The 19,036-nt window shown below is 41.6% G+C and overlaps 1 protein-coding gene across 3 annotated transcripts in view; it reads right to left on the reverse strand.

The window, feature by feature from the left end:
• PAN2 (poly(A) specific ribonuclease subunit PAN2) overlaps positions 1 to 19,036 on the reverse strand; it is a 42,455-nt gene that overhangs the window by 11,589 nt on the left and 11,830 nt on the right. For all 3 annotated transcript variants that reach the window (XM_034412363.3, XM_034412364.3, XM_034412365.3), the window contains exons 4-17: positions 18,305 to 18,425; positions 16,914 to 16,991; positions 16,560 to 16,827; positions 16,039 to 16,381; positions 15,774 to 15,870; positions 15,210 to 15,329; positions 14,009 to 14,128; positions 13,789 to 13,917; positions 6,617 to 6,816; positions 5,823 to 5,965; positions 3,956 to 4,059; positions 3,431 to 3,529; positions 2,347 to 2,423; positions 1,775 to 1,916 (exon numbers count right to left, since the gene is read on the reverse strand). In XM_034412363.3, the coding sequence (XP_034268254.2) occupies positions 1,775 to 1,916; positions 2,347 to 2,423; positions 3,431 to 3,529; positions 3,956 to 4,059; positions 5,823 to 5,965; positions 6,617 to 6,816; positions 13,789 to 13,917; positions 14,009 to 14,128; positions 15,210 to 15,329; positions 15,774 to 15,870; positions 16,039 to 16,381; positions 16,560 to 16,827; positions 16,914 to 16,991; positions 18,305 to 18,425 (2,041 nt within the window). The remainder of the gene's footprint in view (positions 1 to 1,774; positions 1,917 to 2,346; positions 2,424 to 3,430; positions 3,530 to 3,955; positions 4,060 to 5,822; positions 5,966 to 6,616; positions 6,817 to 13,788; positions 13,918 to 14,008; positions 14,129 to 15,209; positions 15,330 to 15,773; positions 15,871 to 16,038; positions 16,382 to 16,559; positions 16,828 to 16,913; positions 16,992 to 18,304; positions 18,426 to 19,036) is intronic.

The following is a 19,036-nucleotide window of genomic DNA, read 5'->3' on the forward strand; positions in this document are numbered from 1 at the left end:
CCCAAACAAGAGCAAACCAGTAGAAAACCAACACCGCTTTGGATATGTAAGTGCTTCCATCGTGGAAAGCCAGACTGCTTTTTTCATATAGTTTTTTGCTTTGACTTTTTCCCAAATTAAAACATAGTGTCTTTGAAAGTATCTGTGAATTCTATTTTTTCCATACCACCGAAAGGCATGCCATCTCAATTGAAGATCGTGTCCCTCCAGCAACAATAACCTTCTATGCTTCAAATCTATCCACTCTCTCACCCATGTAAGTGCTGAAGCCTTGTAGTAAAGCTCCCAATCTGGCAACCCAAAACCCCAAAACTTTAGAAACTTCCCAATCTGGCAACCCAAAAACCCAAAACTTTAAATTTTTGTCGCATTTTCAGTCTTATTCTTGCTCTTTTCCCTTTCCATATATATTTCAAAATTATTTTAATTAGCCCCTCAAAGTATTTTTTTTCTAATTTTTTAGGAATTGTTTGAAACAAAAAGAGCAATTTCGGCAGAATGTTCATTTTTATAGTAGCTATTCTTCCTAACTTTGATAGTTGCGTATTCTTCCATTTCTCCAAATCCAGTTTAATTTGTTGCTTTAGCTTTGTATAGTTATCTCCTTTAATTGTTACACATCTTGCTGTTAAATAGATTCCTAAATATTTTACTTTCTTAACTACCTGTAGATCTATCTTCTTCATTAATTCATTTTTCTGTTTATCTGTAAGGTTTTTAATTAATAGTTTAGTTTTTTCTTTAATCCTTCTATTCTTCTATTTTTCCTATTAGCTAATGGTTCTTCTAAGAAAAACACCAGATCATCTGCAAATGCTTGTAATTTTTATTTTTTTCTTTGTTTATTTCCGTACCTTTTATTTCTAAGTCTTTTCTAATACTTCTGTTTAGCACCTCCTGGATCTACTGGTAATTTTTATGAGGATTTTCAACAGATTGGTAAATTTACCCAGATGGATTGCCTATTGCAACTAACAATATTTCTCCATAAAACTGGGTTGTTTTATGAAGATTAATTGTTCTGTCAGGAAATTTCTTTGTTCTAGGTTGCTTCTCTCCTTGATTAGTTTCCATTCTTCTTGTCTTGCCTTCATGTGCTTTGGAAAAGAAGCTGATCCCCCCCCCCCCTTCTTTGTAGCAGCCTCTCAAATATCGGAACACTGCTATCATGTCATCTCTAGTCCTTCTTTTCACTAGACTAGACATACCCAATTCCTGCAACTGTTCTTCATATGTTTTAGTCTCCAATCCCCTAATCATCATTGTTTTTTCTGCACTTTTTCTAGAGTCTCAACATCTTTTTTATATTGTGGTGACCAAAACTGGATGCAAACGAGATAATCCAATAACTTCTTTTTGGCTAAATAGCCATTTCTCCCACATTGGTCCAAGTAGCCCCAATTATCACGTGGGAAGAAGCTTGACAAGCTTTTATCTCCAAGCTGCCTTAGTATCTTTATGGTGGAATAAAACACAAATAGTCTGTACTTGGTTTTTCCTGATGAGTTCTTTCTCTATACCTTTGCAGCTTAGAAAAGCAACGAAGAAATGAAAACTTGTCCTCACCTGCTGAGGCTTTTGAAAATTAAATACTTAAATTCTTTCTGGAATGATTTAAGCATTCTCTCAAGTGGGCAATGGTCCTATGCAACACAATCACTTGGCTTGGGAGCATTCACAAGAACTAGGATACCGAGAAAACATTTCATATTTAAGTCAGGTATAAGGAAAGTATTTTAAGGAAGTACTTTCTTGTAAGCAAGAAATATTTTACTTCACTGCTTTCATCCCAGTTGTAAACCTCCAATTCCTTGTTCTTGGAGAGCTTCATCTTGATGGAATAAGGAATCCAGATGTTCTTTAGCTCTTCAATGGAGGTGTAAGAGTGTCCCCCCTCAGCCATTCCTAACTCATTCCTGAAAGCAAAGCAAATGCCAATCGATATCACAGAGATGGAAGGAATTATCAGTGAACAGTGAAAATCACAGTGAACAGGACTGAGCAGCAGGCTGATTTTCTTTTTCTTTGCTCAAGCACCCAATACTTCCAGCCAAAAAATGAGGCTGGTTAGTTCAGCAAGAAATGGTATTAATTATCTCATCATCCATTATTACAATGGGCCAATTCCATATTCTTTGTTTATAACTGCACTTTTCCATCTGCACTATAATGGCAATTTTACTGCTTCAGTGTCTTTCTCTGTCCCTTAGTTATGAGTCTTGGTATAATTAAGAACATGGTAGAAGTGGTCATGTCTTCAATAACAAGACCTCTCATTAAGGAACGGTAGGGTCAGGACCATCTGTTAGGAAAAGTAGGGATACCCAGGACAGAAATGGTACTTACCATTCTCCAACCGCTATTTCTCTACTTTTGGGGAATTCCAGGCAACCCTTCTTCATCATCTTCTTCTTAAAAGCATACTGTCAAAAAAAGGATGTACCTCAAGCACAGAAATCTAAATCTAAATTTCATGTACATTGAAATGTTTTTATTTACCACCAACTCAAGCGGATGTCAATAGATCAAGATAGGGTATGTCAGGGGTGAAATGTAAAATGTGTTACTACCGGTTCTGTAGGCGTGGCTTGGTGGTGGTGGGGTAATGTGACTGGGTGGGCGTGGCCAACATTTTTTTTTTTAAACTTTTCAAAGCATTTTTCTAATGCTTTGAAAATCCTCTGGCGATCAGGCAACTCAGCTGGGATGGTCAGAGAGGCTTTTTAAAAAATGCTTTGAAAAGCCTCTGAGGATCCCAGCTGAGCTGCGCGATCATCAGAGGGTATTTTTTTTACTTTTAAAAGCATTTTTTCGTCGGAAGTGGTTGTAGAAAAAATGCTTTTAAAAGTAAAAAAAAAAAAAAAGCCTCTGATGATCGTGCGACTCAGCTGAGCATGGTGGGGGGGCACAGGGATTTTTGCTACCGGTTCTCCAAACCACCCGCCGCCATCGCTACTGAATTGGGCGATCCGGTCCGAACCGGGAGCATTTCACCCCTGGGGTATGTTCTCCAACTGCTTCTCAATGTGTGGAACACATTTTACTTCTGTTTGCCAATGGCATTTCTGGCTTATTCCCCAAGCTGCTGGCTCTTCAAGAAGGATTATACCATTTCCCAAAACACATCTTGATAACTGACCACTGGAAATTGGCTTCCTTATTTTAGATTATTTTAACAAAGGTCCTACCTGTAAAACTACAGGCATTAGAAATGGAGTAAGGATCTTGAATGGCACTCAACTCCATTCAGTTGCCCAGGCTCCACCCCACAAGGGATTATGGGTCATTAAATGACAATGATGATCTTGAATGGGCATGAAGCAGAGATGGTGAACTGCTTGACAATGCATTGTTTGAGGCCACCTGAGAGGGGACTGCACGCAAAGAAAAGAAGTGTAATAGAAAACAACATATGTGTGCATCTCCCTACCTCAGCTTGCACCTTCCAAAATTCAGCTTCCTTGGAGCTGTTGACTTCACAGTTAATGACTAACACATCCGGCAGACAGCGGATGTTGCGTGTCTGGACCTAGAATGGCAGAGAGATGATGTGTAACATTGAAGCAATGGCACAGATTTAATCTTTGATACTGACATTGTAACTTTATTTGGTAATGCCTAGTTATGGGCATGCTCTGATCAGTCTAAAGATCCCTATTTTGGTCTTTCAGCAAGTGTTTCATAGAAAAACTGATAGCAGGAGTTGAAATTAGGGGAGAGGGGAAAATACTTTTCTTCTTTAAATTATCTATTTAATATTTATCTTCAAAATCAATTAACCATAGATCTTGCATAAATACTGGAATCATACTTCCGCCTGGTCAGCTGTCTATCAAATACACAATTCCCATTCTCAAAGCAATCCGATAGTATAGCTGTATGCCATACCTAAAGTTTTCTATGTATCAGTGCTACAGACCTCTTATTGCCCAACGCTTCTTCCCTCGTCACTTACTGTGGGTTGGTACTTCTCGCAGTTCTCACACCAGGCCTGAGTGTTCTGTTCCAGACAAATGCTTCTTTTTAATATCTGGGCAAATTCATAATCCATTATTTTATCTGGGAAAGATGGGAGGCACAAAAAGAATGTATTTGCATTGCCGCAAAGATTAGAATAGGACATCAAACATCATGAGCCTGAGATACACGGGGAAGAAAATGAACCCTGCTGAAGAAAAGCAAATGGCATCAAGAAATAGTTGCCTAGACCAGTTGAGAAGCCCAGTTCCAATAACTGTCTTCTCAGGAATCTTCAACTTTGTCACCATCCAGGCAAGTAACAAATTCTTTTAGACCCACTTGACAAGGATCAAGCATACAGACAATTCACTTCTGTCCCTGCACAAGGGCTAGGCATGCTTTAGAAACGAAGAAATCAGTTTGAAAACTGATTTTTGCCAAAATCTATTTTTTTAAATATAAGCAACCTATGGAAATATAAGCTACTCACGGTTAATTAATTGATTCAGTGTTATTGATATGATTGTTTAATGCACATATATCACATTAAAACATACCCTTTTAAGGTTTGTCTTCCTATGCTTCTTACAACCTCTTTTCTTTTTTTTTTTTTGCATCATGCATTTTAAAATTCTGTGAAAGAGTAACTTATGTTATTTTTAATCAATCTGGCTTGCTCTTGGATCTGTTTGATAGATGAGTGTGGTAAAAATTATTTAAATTAGGGCAGACAAGGTAGTCTTGCTTGCTCATGCAAGCTAAACTTATTTTATCTAATCAATCAATCAATCAATCAATTGTATTATGCTTTAGAAATCTGGGACTGAGAAACCAAAATTCTTGTTTCAATAATTTTTTTTTTAATTTGATTTATATGCCGCCCTTCTCCGAAAACTCAGGGCGGCTTACAATGCGCTAAGCAATAGCCTTCATCCTTTTGTATATTTATACAAAGTCAGCTTATTGCCCCCACAACTGGGTCCTCAATTTACCTACCTTAGAAAGGATGGAAGGCTGAGTCAACCTTGAGCCTGGTGAGATTCGAACCTGCAGTAATTGCAGGCAGCTGGTCTTAATAACAGGGTGCTTTAGACCACTGTACTACCAAGGCTCTTTCTATGAACTTGGTATGTTTCCTCCAGCACATTTATATTTTCTCAGTGTAAAATGAAAAGTATCACTATAAAAGGCAACAGGGTTGGTTAGAGTAATAAGGTAAAAATGGCAAAGCACATGAGAGAAACTGCTACAAAAATTAAATAACAGAAGGGCCCCTATTTGTTACTCAGAATTTAACTTGGGTTCAACCAAACAGATTCCAACAACTAAATATCTGAAATATGGTTTGAGATGTTAAGATTTATGGTTACTGAAATGGGTGAATATGTAGGAGATGAGCCCAAGGGAAAGGTCAAGCATGTCATCAATCTCAAGTCTCTTCGTGCCCACAAGAGATCTAAGTCCAGCCCACCTTGAATTCCATTGACTCTTATCTATCATAATTTGCTTTGACTGTTAGTAGTTCAGATTCTTGTAGAGAGTGTTAGCATGCAATAAACCTGTAGTTATTTGAACCGTCCTGCTTCCTGATTTCTTATGTCTTAGAAGAAAGACACCAGAATTCTTGTGGCTTAGAATTTTTCTAACAACTGACTGATGCTCTAGGAATATGTTTTATTATATTTTAAAAACTTTTAATCCAATTTTTCTCTAAAAGATAGGGGTTCAGGCACACAACAGGTAGTTGTAAAACCTCAAGCACTTCACATTTGCTGTCCCATGTTTTGAGAAAAGACCAATCCAGTTCCATTCAACACTATGTTTACTCTATCCTTGTACAGTATTATTCTGAAACTCCATACCGTTGTTCTCAGGATAAGAGAGAGTAAAGAGGAGGGTAGAAGAAACTCGGACTGTCTCTTTGCCACAGCGGCACATACTGCAATTCTCCACTTCACAGCTGAAAAGTTGCCCAATGACTGAGTCCCCAGAAGATCCAAAGTTGCTAGAAGAAACACAACTAGATCAGTAGAGAATGTAATGAGACGATATGCAGGAGCACAAGGCCAGGGCAGGCAGACTTCTGCTTATTCCCCCCCACCCTATAATCTCAAAGTCTACTAATGAGTGAACCACAAAACAATAAGCCAGGACAGGTACACATCTAGAAGAATTAAGGGATAAGTTAACTGCATGCACATAACTCAGTCTCAGACCAATTAAAGTCTAGCTCAATACTTCGCTCCATCAATATTCACTCCCCAAGAGCAAAATACCTTCTTGCAATAGTCCAGTGTTTCTCAACCGCAACAACATTAAAATGTGTGGACCTCAACTCCCAGAATTCCTCAGCCAGCATGGGAATTCTGGAAGTTGACGATCTCACATCTTAACGTTGCTCAGGTTGAGAAACACGGCAGCAGCCTAATTTAGAGGTGTTGTTAAGAGAACTGAAAATGTTAAGTAACAGTGGCAGATATATTTTATGATCAGAACTCATTTTTCTTTGCTAAATTATTAGTTTAAATTAATGATTATTAAATATAACTCTGACCCTTAAGACCTTTTTTTTTTCCTGAAGCACAAACGGCAGATCAAGACAAGACATGTCAAGTACATTATAGTTAACAGCTGTCCCATGTAGAGGGTTTATTACCTGCACCCAATGCCTCGGTAAGCCTGAGGGCCTTCCTGCTCTTGAGTCTCCTGGTGGAGCTGGGTCAGAATGAATCTGTTCCAACTTTGAATCAACCGACCTAAGTTCACCTTCCCTGTAGCTTCATCCGAATCAGCCAAGATCAATCCCAAAGCAGCCGCTTCTGGGATGGTGCGGAAGGCACGCAGAAAATTACTCCCCTGGGACACAGGAAGGCAAGAGAAAATTATATATCAAAATAATAAGCAATTCCTAATCCAACATAAGTGCTTGAAAGACCACACTCAAAAACCTTCTACGTCAGTGGTGGAATTCAAATTTTTTTTACTACCGGTTCTGTGGGTGTGGCTTGGTGGGCGAGGCAGGGGAAGGATACTGCAAAATCTCCATTGCCACCCCACTCCAGGGGAAGGATACTGGAAAATCTCCATTCCCTCCGCCACTCTGGGGCATTTGTCGGTTCTCCGAACTACTCAAAATTTCCGCTACCAGTTCTCCAGAACCTGTCAGAACCTGCTGAATAGCACCCCTGTTCTATGCTCTCTTGTAAGCATGCTTGGGCTGACACCCACTACATTAGGAATCGTATGGAAAGGACATGAAATCCAAGCTAACCAAAGAGTGTGGGACTGATTCAGGAGAACTGTAGGGGGAAGAGAAGGCCAGCTGCAGAATGGTAGGCAACCATGCTGGTAGTCCTTGATCTATGACCAGTTGCTTAAAGACCATTCGAAGTTATGACAGAGCCCAAAAAAGCTAGCTACAATCTGCCCTTGAAATTACAACTGTCGCACCATTCCTGTGATTATGGAATTGCATTTTGGGAATTGGGCTTGTTATTAGTCGCAGCATCCTACACAATCACATTTTGCAACATATTTTCGCTGTTTTCTGGCAAAAAAAACCAAAACCCACTTGGACAAATTGGGTTATGTTTCATGACGTGATTCACCTTACAACTGTGGTGATAACTTAGCGACCATAGTAAAAACAGTTGTAAATTGGGATTAGTCATGTAAGTGACCTGACTAATGACTACAATGATTTATGACCAAAATTCCAGGCTCAATTCTGGTAGCAACTTGAGAACTACTTGCACTGTGATGCTGAATAATTGGGGATGATGGGAGAGGGGAGGAGAAAGAACAAATATGAGACCAAAAAAAAAAAAAAAAAGATTCAGTGACAGAGGCAAGAAGAAACACTTGATGAAGTCCTCAGTATTTAAGTGAATCAAAACTGGTTCAGGATAAAGTTAACATGTTCCTTTTTTTTCTTTTTTGGTACCTTCGAGTCAATGTTGACTCCTGGCAACTGCCTGGACAACTCCTTGCAATTTTCTTGGCAAGATTTTGGAAGTAGTTTGCCCTTCTCTGGTTCCTAGGATTGGGAGAGAGTGACTGGCCCAAGGATACTCAGCTGGCTTTGTGCAGGCAGGCCTAGAACTCATGGTCTCCCATTTCTAACCTGATGCCTTAACATTACTCCAAATTGGCTTCTTAACAGTATTTTGAGAAAGAAAATGAGTAAGTTTAGTATGTGTGTGAGTATGCTACATGGTCCTTCCAAATTGATAGAGTGCAGGCTACAATATGTTGGTTTGCAGACCCTTTCTAAATTAGAGATCCTTGCTCGCATAGAATATTAGTGTGCTTGAGAGAAAACAAGGCTTCAATTGCACCTATGGAGCATTAGGCAAAATAGGCCCAAATTGACTGGCAGCGGTACTGTCCTTTCTGTTTGCAAGGAATGCTATCTGTGGGTGGTATCCTTGGCAACATCTTCCTCATGGATAGCATTATCCAAAAGCTCCAATGGACCATAACCACGATGGGCACTTTGTCAAAACCTATGAAATGGAATTTGGCCTAGAGAAGTATGCTATAGTTGCAATAAACTGGGGTAAAATCACAAACAGTAATGGAACCGAAATGCCGAATGACCAAACAATCAGAAGCCATCAGGATGAAGTCTGCAAATCTCTGGGTATTTTAAAGTTGAATAACATCAAGCATGGGTGAGTTAAAAATATGATTAGTAAAGAATACATCCAAAGAGTGAGAAAAATGTGAACAGAATGCTGGCAAGAAAAACATTACACAGGCAATTCCCACAAAAGACTGAGGGGAAAATGGATAAAGATAAAACCTGGCAATAAACCAGGGGGGTGCTGACCTGGCAGGGATTACGGAGACCTGGTTAGGCCAGGAGGGAGGAGTTCCCCTTGTGGAAATGTGCCCGCCAGGTTTTCGTGCATTCCATCAGCCAAGGACTCAGGGAAGGGGTGGGGGAGTGGCAGCAATCATTAGAGAAAGTCTTTGCCCGAGGGAGGCCTCTGTTCCTCAGATAGCCGGATGTGAGTCCCTCCTTGTGAAGTGGGGTCAGGGGATTCAGATGGGCCTACTGATTGCGTACCTGGCTCCCTGCCACGTAACAGCGGTCCTGCCTGAGCTGCTCGACATTATAGCCGGGGTGGCGGTGGAAACCCCCAGACTTATTGTTATGGGGGATTTTAACCTGCCATCTGCTGGTGAGATGTCGGAGACGGCTCGGGAGTTCATGGCTTCCATGACGGCCATGGGCCTGACCCAGGTAGTTCAAGGCCCCACCCACTTGGGGAATCACACTCTGGACTTGATTTTTATCTCTGATCAGTGGCTGAATGATCTAAGAATAGGGGATATAGACATCAAGCCCTTGTCATGGTCTGATCATTCTCTCCTTCACATGGACTTTCAAGTCACTTCCACCCACCGCAGGGAGACGGAACCAACCAAATGGTTCCGTCCCAGGCGCCTGATGGACCCCGAAAGGTTCCTGATGGAGCTTGGGCCATTTCCTGAGACTCTGGCTCACGACTCGACTGAGGACCTGGTGGTCGCCTGGGACAGGGCGGCTACTGGGGCCTTGGACCGCGTCGTGCCTTTGCAGCCTCTGACCCGATGCCGATCTCGTCTATCTCCTTGGTTTTCTGAGGAGCTGAGAGAGATGAAGCGTCGGAAAAGACGCCTGGAGAGTGATTGGAGGACAAGCCGATCTGAATCTGACCGAACACAGGTGAGATCTTATATTAAGATCTACCTAGTGGCGATAAAAGCGGCGAAGTCTAGCTACTTCTCCGCTCTTATTGCATCTGCAGAGAACCGCCCAGCTGCGCTGTTTAGGGTGACCCGCTCCCTACTTCAGGTGGGGGTACGGGAAGATCCCTTAAAGGGTCGAGCTGAGGATTTTGTACAATTCCTGCATGATAAAGTCGCTCAGATTCGGGAAGGCCTGGACTCCGATTGGGTAGATCCAGGGGAGGAGACGGGGGCAGGTCTTGAGAGCGTTATCTGGGAAGAGTTTGACTCTGTGGCTCCTGAGGACGTGGACAGGATTCTGGGCAAGCTTAACGCTGCCACATGTTTATTGGACCCGTGTCCCTCCTGGTTGGTACTGGCCTCCCGGGAGGTTACACGAGGCTGGCTCCAGGGGATTATAAATGCTTCTTTGAGTGAGGGTGTCTTTCCCGCCGCCTTGAAAGAGGCGGTTGTGAAGCCCCTCCTCAAGAAGCCTTCCCTGGACCCGGCTATATTATCAAATTATTGTCCAGTCTCCAATCTTCGCTTTGTTGCGAAGGTTGTTGAGAGTGTGGTGGCGCAACAACTACCCCGATACCTGGATGAAGTTGTCTATCTGGATCCGTTCCAGTCGGGCTTCAGGTCACGATACAGCACAGAAACGGCATTGGTCGCATTGGTGGATGATCTCTGGAGGGCTCGGGACAGAGGTTGCTCCTCTATCCTGGTCCTATTAGATCTCTCAGCGGCTTTTGATACCATCGACCATGGTATCTTACTGCACCGGCTGGAGGGGTTAGGAATAGGGGGCAGCGTTCTTCGGTGGTTCTCCTCCTTCCTCTCTGACCGTTCGCAGTTTGTGTTGGCAGGGGGGCAGAGGTCGACCTCGAGGCACCTTATTTGTGGGGTGCCGCAAGGGTCAGTCCTCTCACCCCTTCTGTTCAACATTTATGTAAAACCGCTAGGTGAGATCATCCGTGGTTTTGGGGTGAGTGTTCATCAGTATGCTGATGACACACAGTTATACATCTCCACCCCAGACCACCCCAATGATGCCCTTGCTGTGATGTCCCGTTGCCTGGAGGCCGTACGGATCTGGATGGGGAGAAACAAGCTCAGACTCAACCCCTCCAAGACCGAGTGGCTGTGGCTTCCGGCGTCCCGGTATAGTCAGCTGGTACCATCACTGACAATAGGGGATGAGATCTTGCTCCCCACAGAGAGGGCCCGCAACTTGGGTGTCCTCCTGGATCCACGGTTATCTTTAGAAGATCATTTGACGGCCGTGGCCAGGGGTGCCTTTTATCAGGTTCGCCTGATCCGCCAGTTGCGTCCCTTTCTGGATCGGGATGCCTTGCGCACGGTCACTCATGCCCTAGTTACCTCCCGTATGGACTACTGTAATGCTCTCTACATGAGGCTCCCCTTGAAAAGCACCCAGAAGCTCCAACTGGTCCAGAACGTAGCCGCACGGGTGATTATGGGCGCAGCTCATTACGCCCATGTAACACCTCTCCTACGCGAGCTGCACTGGCTCCCGGTGGTCTTCCGGGTGCGATTCAAGGTGTTAGTTATCACCTTTAAAGCGCTCCATGGCTTAGGACCTGGGTACCTACGAGACCGTCTTTTGCCACCAATAGCCTCCCACCGACCAGTTCGTTCTCACAGGGAGGGACTACTCAGGGTACCGTCAGTCAAATTATGCCGACTGGCGACTCCCAGGGGGAGGGCCTTCTCTGTGGGGGCTCCAACCCTTTGGAATGAACTGCCCCCAGAGATAGAAATCCAATATAAATAAATAAATAAATAAATAAATAAATAAATAAATACGGAATATCCCTGATCTCCGTGCTTTCCGCCGTGCCCTCAAGACCCTGATGTTCCAACAGGCAGGGCTAAACATACAAACATTCAAATGATTTTTTAAATGTTATCTAATTCTGGGTTTTATTTAATTGACCAAACTAAGTAACAATTTTAATTAGCAATTTTATGATGTTTGTGTGTCTATATTTTTCTTGACTGTACACCGCCTTGAGTCCTACGGGAGAAAGGCGTTATAGAAATATAATAAATAAATAAATAAATAAATATCTTACACCTGGAATATTACTGAAGGTTTGAATTTGGCTCTGCAAAAACAAGCAATTCAAACGAGTACAATCAAGGTCAGAATTGAAAAATTGCCAGATGATTCAAAGACCAGATTATGCAAAGTAGAAGAAACAGCAGACTACATACTCAGTTCATGCAAAAAGATTACACAAACTGATTATAAACAACATAACACAGTTGCTAAAGTGATTCATTGGAACATCTGTAAAAATTATCATGAGCCAAAAATGAAAAATTGGTGGTAACATATAAATGAAAAAAAAAAAAGCTGAAAATAGTGCAGGGTTTCCGAATACAAAAAAAAAAAGTCTTGACTAATAAGACACCAGATTTAACTGTGGTTGAAAAGAAGAAACTGAATAATTGATGCGGCAACAGTACAAGATAATAGAAGACATAGATAAGATCACAAAGTATCAAGATCTGACAATTGAATTTGAAAGATTGTGGCATAAACTGGCCCTAGTGGTGCTAGTGCTTATTGGCACTACTGGGTCAAAAAATACTGGACGCATTGACAAAATTTCCATCTGTTGATTACAAAAGACCACACTGCTTGGATCTGCACATATACTACGCTGATACATTTTGACATCCTAGGTTCTAGGGAACAACATAATGTGTATGAACACCCACACCAGCTAAAAAAGTAGTAGTTGTGATTTCACATGTGTAATAATGTATTAAACTTACATTCTGCCTGATTCTCAACAATTCTGGGTGGCTCGTAACAAACGAACAAATTACAATAAAACCAATAAAAGAAAAAATGGTAAGCACGACAAGCCCATATGGAATAAGCAAAATGTCTCACCTTGCCAAAAGCTTAGGTGAAGGTCCAGGTCTTCACCGCTCTGTGAGAGTGAGGGCCATCTCAAGGATGTATATCAAGAAAGAACAAATGAATTGAGAAGAAGACCGAGAAAGTTATCATTGGATAGAAAAACGACTCTATCCAATGATAACTTTATCTTCTTCTTTTCAGAGAAGTTTGAAGAAAAATGGGCAGTATATGGACATGGTAGAAAGAACAGTGGTTTGCAAGGAAAGAAAGGTACGGAGAGCTACAGTGCATGATGTGTTATAAATCAGGTTTAGCAATGTTTAGTTTTCTTATTTCGTGTTTTTACTGTTTTGAATTACTGTTTCTTATTCCTTTTGTGTTTTGCAGAACACACTTAGCCCAAAAGGCAACAGCATGAAGGGCATGTATGTATACAATTTTAAGTCTTATAAATGTTACTATGCTAAGTGAATTAATAAAAAGGTGCAACAACTCACAGAACAGGATCAAATGGACAACTACAAAATTGATCAGATAAAAAAAAAGAAAAACATCTGAAGTTATGAACGGCACAAACCCCCAAATTTTATCATATTGCTTGAAGACTAAGAGGTACAGTAAATGCAAATATTGGCAAAGTCAAAACAAAGGAAAATGTAAATATGGGCAAAGCCCACATATAAACAAACCAATATCAAGTGAAAGTGAAACTCAAGTGTAGATGTCTCCTAGCAATGGTGTATAATTCTTCTAACCAATTGCCATGCCTGAAACATTCACATTTTGACAAAATTAACATGTATCATTGTTTGTCTTACAGAAGCCATAAATCTCTATTCTGCCCTGTAGCTCTGCTGCTTGACAGATGTCAAAGAATTGCCGCTCCCAGATAGAAAGCTTCCACCTGGGATTGCTCTAACACACTATGCCTCTATCAAATCAACTCTTCCCAGCTGTGTCCCATCATATTCAGTTATCAATAAGTATAAACCAACTGATGAACAATTGGTCCTAAACTTTGGTAAACTTGGTTTCTGGCCATTAATCATCATCCTTGCCCAGAAAGCTTAATACAACCCTAGACTTGATGCTGTTTTGAAAGAAGTTTCTTGTGTTGTCTTCTAAATAACTTTTTGATCAAAACGCCAAAGGTTCTGTTTGCTCCTCTCTACCATGGAAAGATCTGATGAACATGAAGATTTGTTTATTTTTACCTGACAAGGGTCTCCCCTGGACAAATCCAGCATGTGGAATAAAAAACCCAGCTCACAGCTGAGGCAGAATTCCTTCTGGCATAAATGATTCTGGACCAAACAGCGCACAGGCTCTAAGAAATAAAGAACCTATAAAGAGACGATCGGAAAACATACCATTATGGGAGGAAAAGGAATGTAGCATAGGCATGTCACAAATAAGAAACAACACTGTGCTTACCTGGATCATGCAATTGCAGTAAGCGTTTGGAATGTGGGGCTCAAGACCAGCAAAGAGGGTCTTATTGTAATGTTTGAAGTCAAAATCTTCCAGGCCCAGCTTGGAATATTTTATTGTGACCTAAATAAGACAAGCCAAAAAAAAAAAAATGTTCTGGTGTGACAATCTTATAAAGCCACAAGGACAGTACACCTATGGTAACTTATTTATTTATTTATTTATTTATTTATTTATTTATTTATTTATTTATTTGAGGACTCAGGGCGGCTCACAACGACAATCAACCAAGCGACTATTAAAACCAACAAATATACATAAAGAAATCAAAAAAGTATTTTAAAAATTAAAAAATACTACCCCATCAGTCCAAGCCGGGGGACATAAATAGCCAGGTTTTTAATTCACGGCGGAAGGTACAAAGGTCAGAGGCCAACCGGAGCTCCAAGGGAAGTTGATTCCAAAGGGTGGGGGCACTCACAGAGAAGGCTCTGCCCCTGGGTGTCGCCAGCCGACATTGTCTGGCCGACGGCACCCTGAGTAGGCCCTCTCTGTGAGAGCGTATCGGGCGATGGGAAATTGATGCTGGTTGCAGGTCGTCCAACAAATAGCCTGGACCTAAGCCATGAAGGGCTTTATGGGTTAAGACCAGCACCTTGAATCTCACCTGGAGGGCAACCGGCAACCAATGCAAGCTGCGCAGGAGTGGTGTAATATGGGAGTATCGGGTCCCTCCCGCAACAACCCACGCGGCCGCATTCTGCACCAGCTGAAGCCTACGGGTGGTCTTCATGGGCAGCCCCAGGTAGAGAGCATTGCAGTAGTCGAATTTAGCAAAACATCGTAAGTCAGAGGTCTTAAATACTATTTTCTCTTTCACATAAATTTCCCTACAGTGCCTTGCAAAAAGATCCTAATTCAAGAAAATTCTCAGATCATAATCCCCGTTTCAACATTATGCTTGTGATATTACCATAGTAACCTTAGATTTCAACATTAGCTTTTCTTATTCCCCAGCTCAAAAATAATAATAATCTAACGAAGGAAGCTCAGCATTTTTTTTCCCCCAGATGGGGTTGAGACTTATAAGGTATGGTGCAAAAGATAGGTATTTTAATTTTTTTCTACCTCTGCACTCTTGAGTATATTTAAACCTTTCTCTAAAGAAAAAGGTGAAGATTCTGAGAAGCACTTAAAAATGCACCTTCCTGTATTTCTTTGCCACCATATAGATCCGCGGTTCCTCTTCTCTTCCTATGGGGGATTCAGGGACTTGACTGAAATTATCAAATTCGTTGTCAAGCTCCTTTAATCGGTAGGGAATCTGCAGAAAAGAGGAACAGGCTCGTTTTCAGTTTGTCCACTTATCTTTCCCTATTTTACATTTTGCAACGCCAAAACAAAGCAGATGCACAAAAGCAATCAGATATAGTTGAAAATAACAAACCCTTCAACCCCAAAATCCATATGGCTGTTCCTTTCTCCTTCCATCTGGCTCCAAACCACACATCAATGCCACACTTTTTGCAATAATGTTAACTCCAGACTCAGCCAGAGAAAAAGACCTTTACACATCAGATATCTCTGATTCCTAATTTTCAACAACCTGAGCCACTGTGGTCCATGGTATGGAAATTTGGGAGCGTTAATTCAGTAGTATTTGTAGGATTCCCCACCTAACTATAAACGGCAAGCTCTTATGAGGCAGTCATTAATCCTATTTACTTATAGCCCCCCACATAAAATGAGCAGGTCCCAAATTTGTTACCTGATTCCGGAGCTTGGTCCTAGGGTTTGGAGCATATCCAATGAAGCCAACTTTCTTCATGGTCCGAAGGATATCTGGATCAACAGGTGGAGCTCGTCTGCAAAATAGGCAATCATTCAATCATTTTTAAAATCTCTTTAATCATTCCTTTTAATGCTATGCTCCCCAAACAGTGAGGATTATACCACCAAACTTCCCATCTCAAATGATGCTACTTTCACACAGCTTGCATCCTCTTCTTACCACTCCTAGATTGAAGAAATACCTGGGTGCCGGGATAGAAGTGGCCGCAGGCCAGTCAGACAGCAACGACTCAGTGGTCAGAGGTACAGGTATAAGTGACAAGGGCATGAGATCTTGGTTCCAGTCAAGGTGGGGTAAGGTATCCACAATGCAAGGTAAGGCAAAGTCAGTTTCCCGGGAGTAGGCGTTGAAGGTGATCTCTGGTGAATCAGCCCACAAGTGGACACAGCCTTCCGAGTCTCCAAAAACCATAGCTTGTTTGCTGGATGACACATCAAAGCTCATTATTAGCTGTCCCACTGTATTAACATGAAATATGTCAGCAGGATTGGCTAATCCCGTAGGTTCACAGAACTGACATTGACCTGGAACAGAAAGCAAAAGAAGAAATGAATTCTCTCTGGATTTTTAACATAACATTCCCCACATGACTTCGCTTATTTTCTAGGGTTACGTTTTGATGAAATATGGGTGGAATTCTATAGTTCCTGCACAATGACGATCAAATTTTGAGGTCAGTGGACAATTCAGCTGGCTACTTGCCTGTCTGGGAGATGATGGCCAGGCGAGATGTGTAGGTAGGAATAAACTTAAGAAACAGAGGATCAATATGGACCTGCAGGGGTGTAATGGCTCGCAGCATGCGTAAATCATACACCTTGAGGAAACGATCACAAGCTAGGCCGTTCATTCGACTGGAGAAGCCACACGTCACCAACAGATTGCCATGGACGTCAAAATCGGACAAACTGCCTGAGTAGGCATCAAACTCATGTTCTACAGCAAAAGTGCGGAGATCACGCAGGGAAACCTAATGAAAAAGCCTAAGATATATTATATGAGAGCTGCTTATAGCTATTGGAAGCCAAGGGGTTGAAATAAAGAGGTTGATATTACCTTTCCTGATGTGTGACCACAAAAGAAGAAACGGTTGGACTGCCTCATAATTGTAACTCCAGGAATTTCCACCGAATACTAAAATGGATAGAGATATAGATATAAGCTGGAGTTAAAAAAAAAACTTGGACAGGGAAAATTTAAGCCGTTGTTCCTATTTATTTATTTATTTATTTATTATTATATTTCTATACCGCCTTTCTCCCGTAGGACTCAAGGTGGTGTACAGTCAAGAAAAATATAGATACACAAACATCATAAAATTGCTAATTAAAATTATTATTATAACATAGTTTGGCCCAATTAAATAGAACCTAAAATTAGATAACATTTTAAAAACATTCACATGTTCATATGTTTAGCCCCGCCTGTTGGAACATCAGGGTTTTGAGGGCACGGCGGAAAGCACGGAGATCAGGGATATTTCGTATCTCAGGGGGCAGCTCATTCCAAAGGGTTGGAGCCCTCACAGAGAAGGCCCTCCCCCTGGGAGTCGCCAGTCGGCATAATTTGACTGACGGTACCCTGAGTAGTCCCTCCCTGTGAGAACGAACTGGTCGGTGGGAGGCTATTGGTGGCAAAAGACGGTCTCGTAGGTACCCAGGTCCTAAGCCATGGAGCGCTTTAAAGGTGATAACTAACACCTTGAATCGCACCCGGAAGACCACCGGGAGCCAGTGCAGCTCGCGTAGGAGAGGTGTTACATGGGCGCAACGAGTTGCGCCCATAATCACCCGCGCGGCCACATTCTGGACCAGTTGGAGCCTTCGGGTGCTTTTCAAGGGGAGCCTCATGTAGAGAGCATTACAGTAGTCCATACGGGAGGTGACTGGGGCATGAGTGACCGTGCGCAAGGCATCCCGATCCCGATGTTTTAACCAAAACATCCACCGACTGCCAGGAAAGGGATGTTGCTACACTACCATTGTGACCCCTTTTGTCTTCTCTTCATATCTGTATTGTGATTTTGTATTATGATCTTATTCTTAACATTCGAAACGCTGATAACAAGTTTGTTTTGAAATATGCAAATTAATTTAACATACCCAAAATTTGTGTGAGCAGAACATGATTTTTATTTCAACAGTACCTCTTTGGGGGAGAGGGAGCAGAAGTATTGGTATTCCCACTGGTCATAACAAGAACCAATACTGTCTGAAAAAATTATCACTGGGAGGGAACAGTATTTCTCAATGAATTCTCTCTCTCTCTCTAACATGAGCTAAGCAGTATCTCTTCTGCTTTAGACTCACAGTTTGTTTATTTATACTGAAATTGACATTTCAGTAGAAACTCTTCTTGCCTTCACCAGATATCTGCGTTTAATCAACCCATGCTGTGCAGCAATATGAGATTCTTAGGATCAATTCCACAGTAAAACAACACGGTACCTTCTGGGTTTCCTGCACTGTGTTGAGGTCTATTTCAATCACATGGCTGGTTAGGCCTCCAACAAGCAAAGTGCCAGGATCAGTCAGTAAAAGGCTGTGCATGTCCTCATTTTCATCCATGCTTCAGGAGAAAAAGGGAACAGTTGAGGCCAGATCTGATTGATATCTTCCATTCACACATGATTTTCTTATACCTTTTTAAGTAAATACCCTTTCCCCCCCAAAATAAGACATCCCCTGATAATAAGCCCAATCGGGTTTTTGAGTGCATGGCAATAAGGCCAAGCACTTATTTAAGGGTTCAAAAAAATATAAGACAGGATCTTATTTTCAGGGAAACACAGTATAGACAATGTTACATCACCAAAAAAAACAAACAAACCCAAAACCGCCTGTGATCATCAACACAGATATTGACCCTTATTCTTCCTGAGAAAAGACAGACTATGAAATATAAACTACAGTTTCTATGGGATTTTTCAAATAGGAAATAATCGGCTCTGGCATGCAATGCATCAGAAGCATAAAACGAAAAAGCCGACATCATGGTTCTGAGATTCTGTCTTTTCCATCAGTCAGCAATTAACAACATTTTGTGGACTAAAATCCCTAATCAATCTTTGCATGATAAACTACATGATTCCTACAATATAGAATCTCTTCTCTTATAAAAAGTTTTGGTTTTATCAAACTTGGAGTTTACCAAAGAGGATAATTAGATTTAACTGGAAA

The sequence above is a fragment of the Pantherophis guttatus genome, chromosome 2 (genome assembly GCF_059756535.1).
Source record: "Pantherophis guttatus breed Tessera chromosome 2, ASM5975653v1, whole genome shotgun sequence".
NCBI lineage: Eukaryota > Metazoa > Chordata > Lepidosauria > Squamata > Colubridae > Pantherophis > Pantherophis guttatus.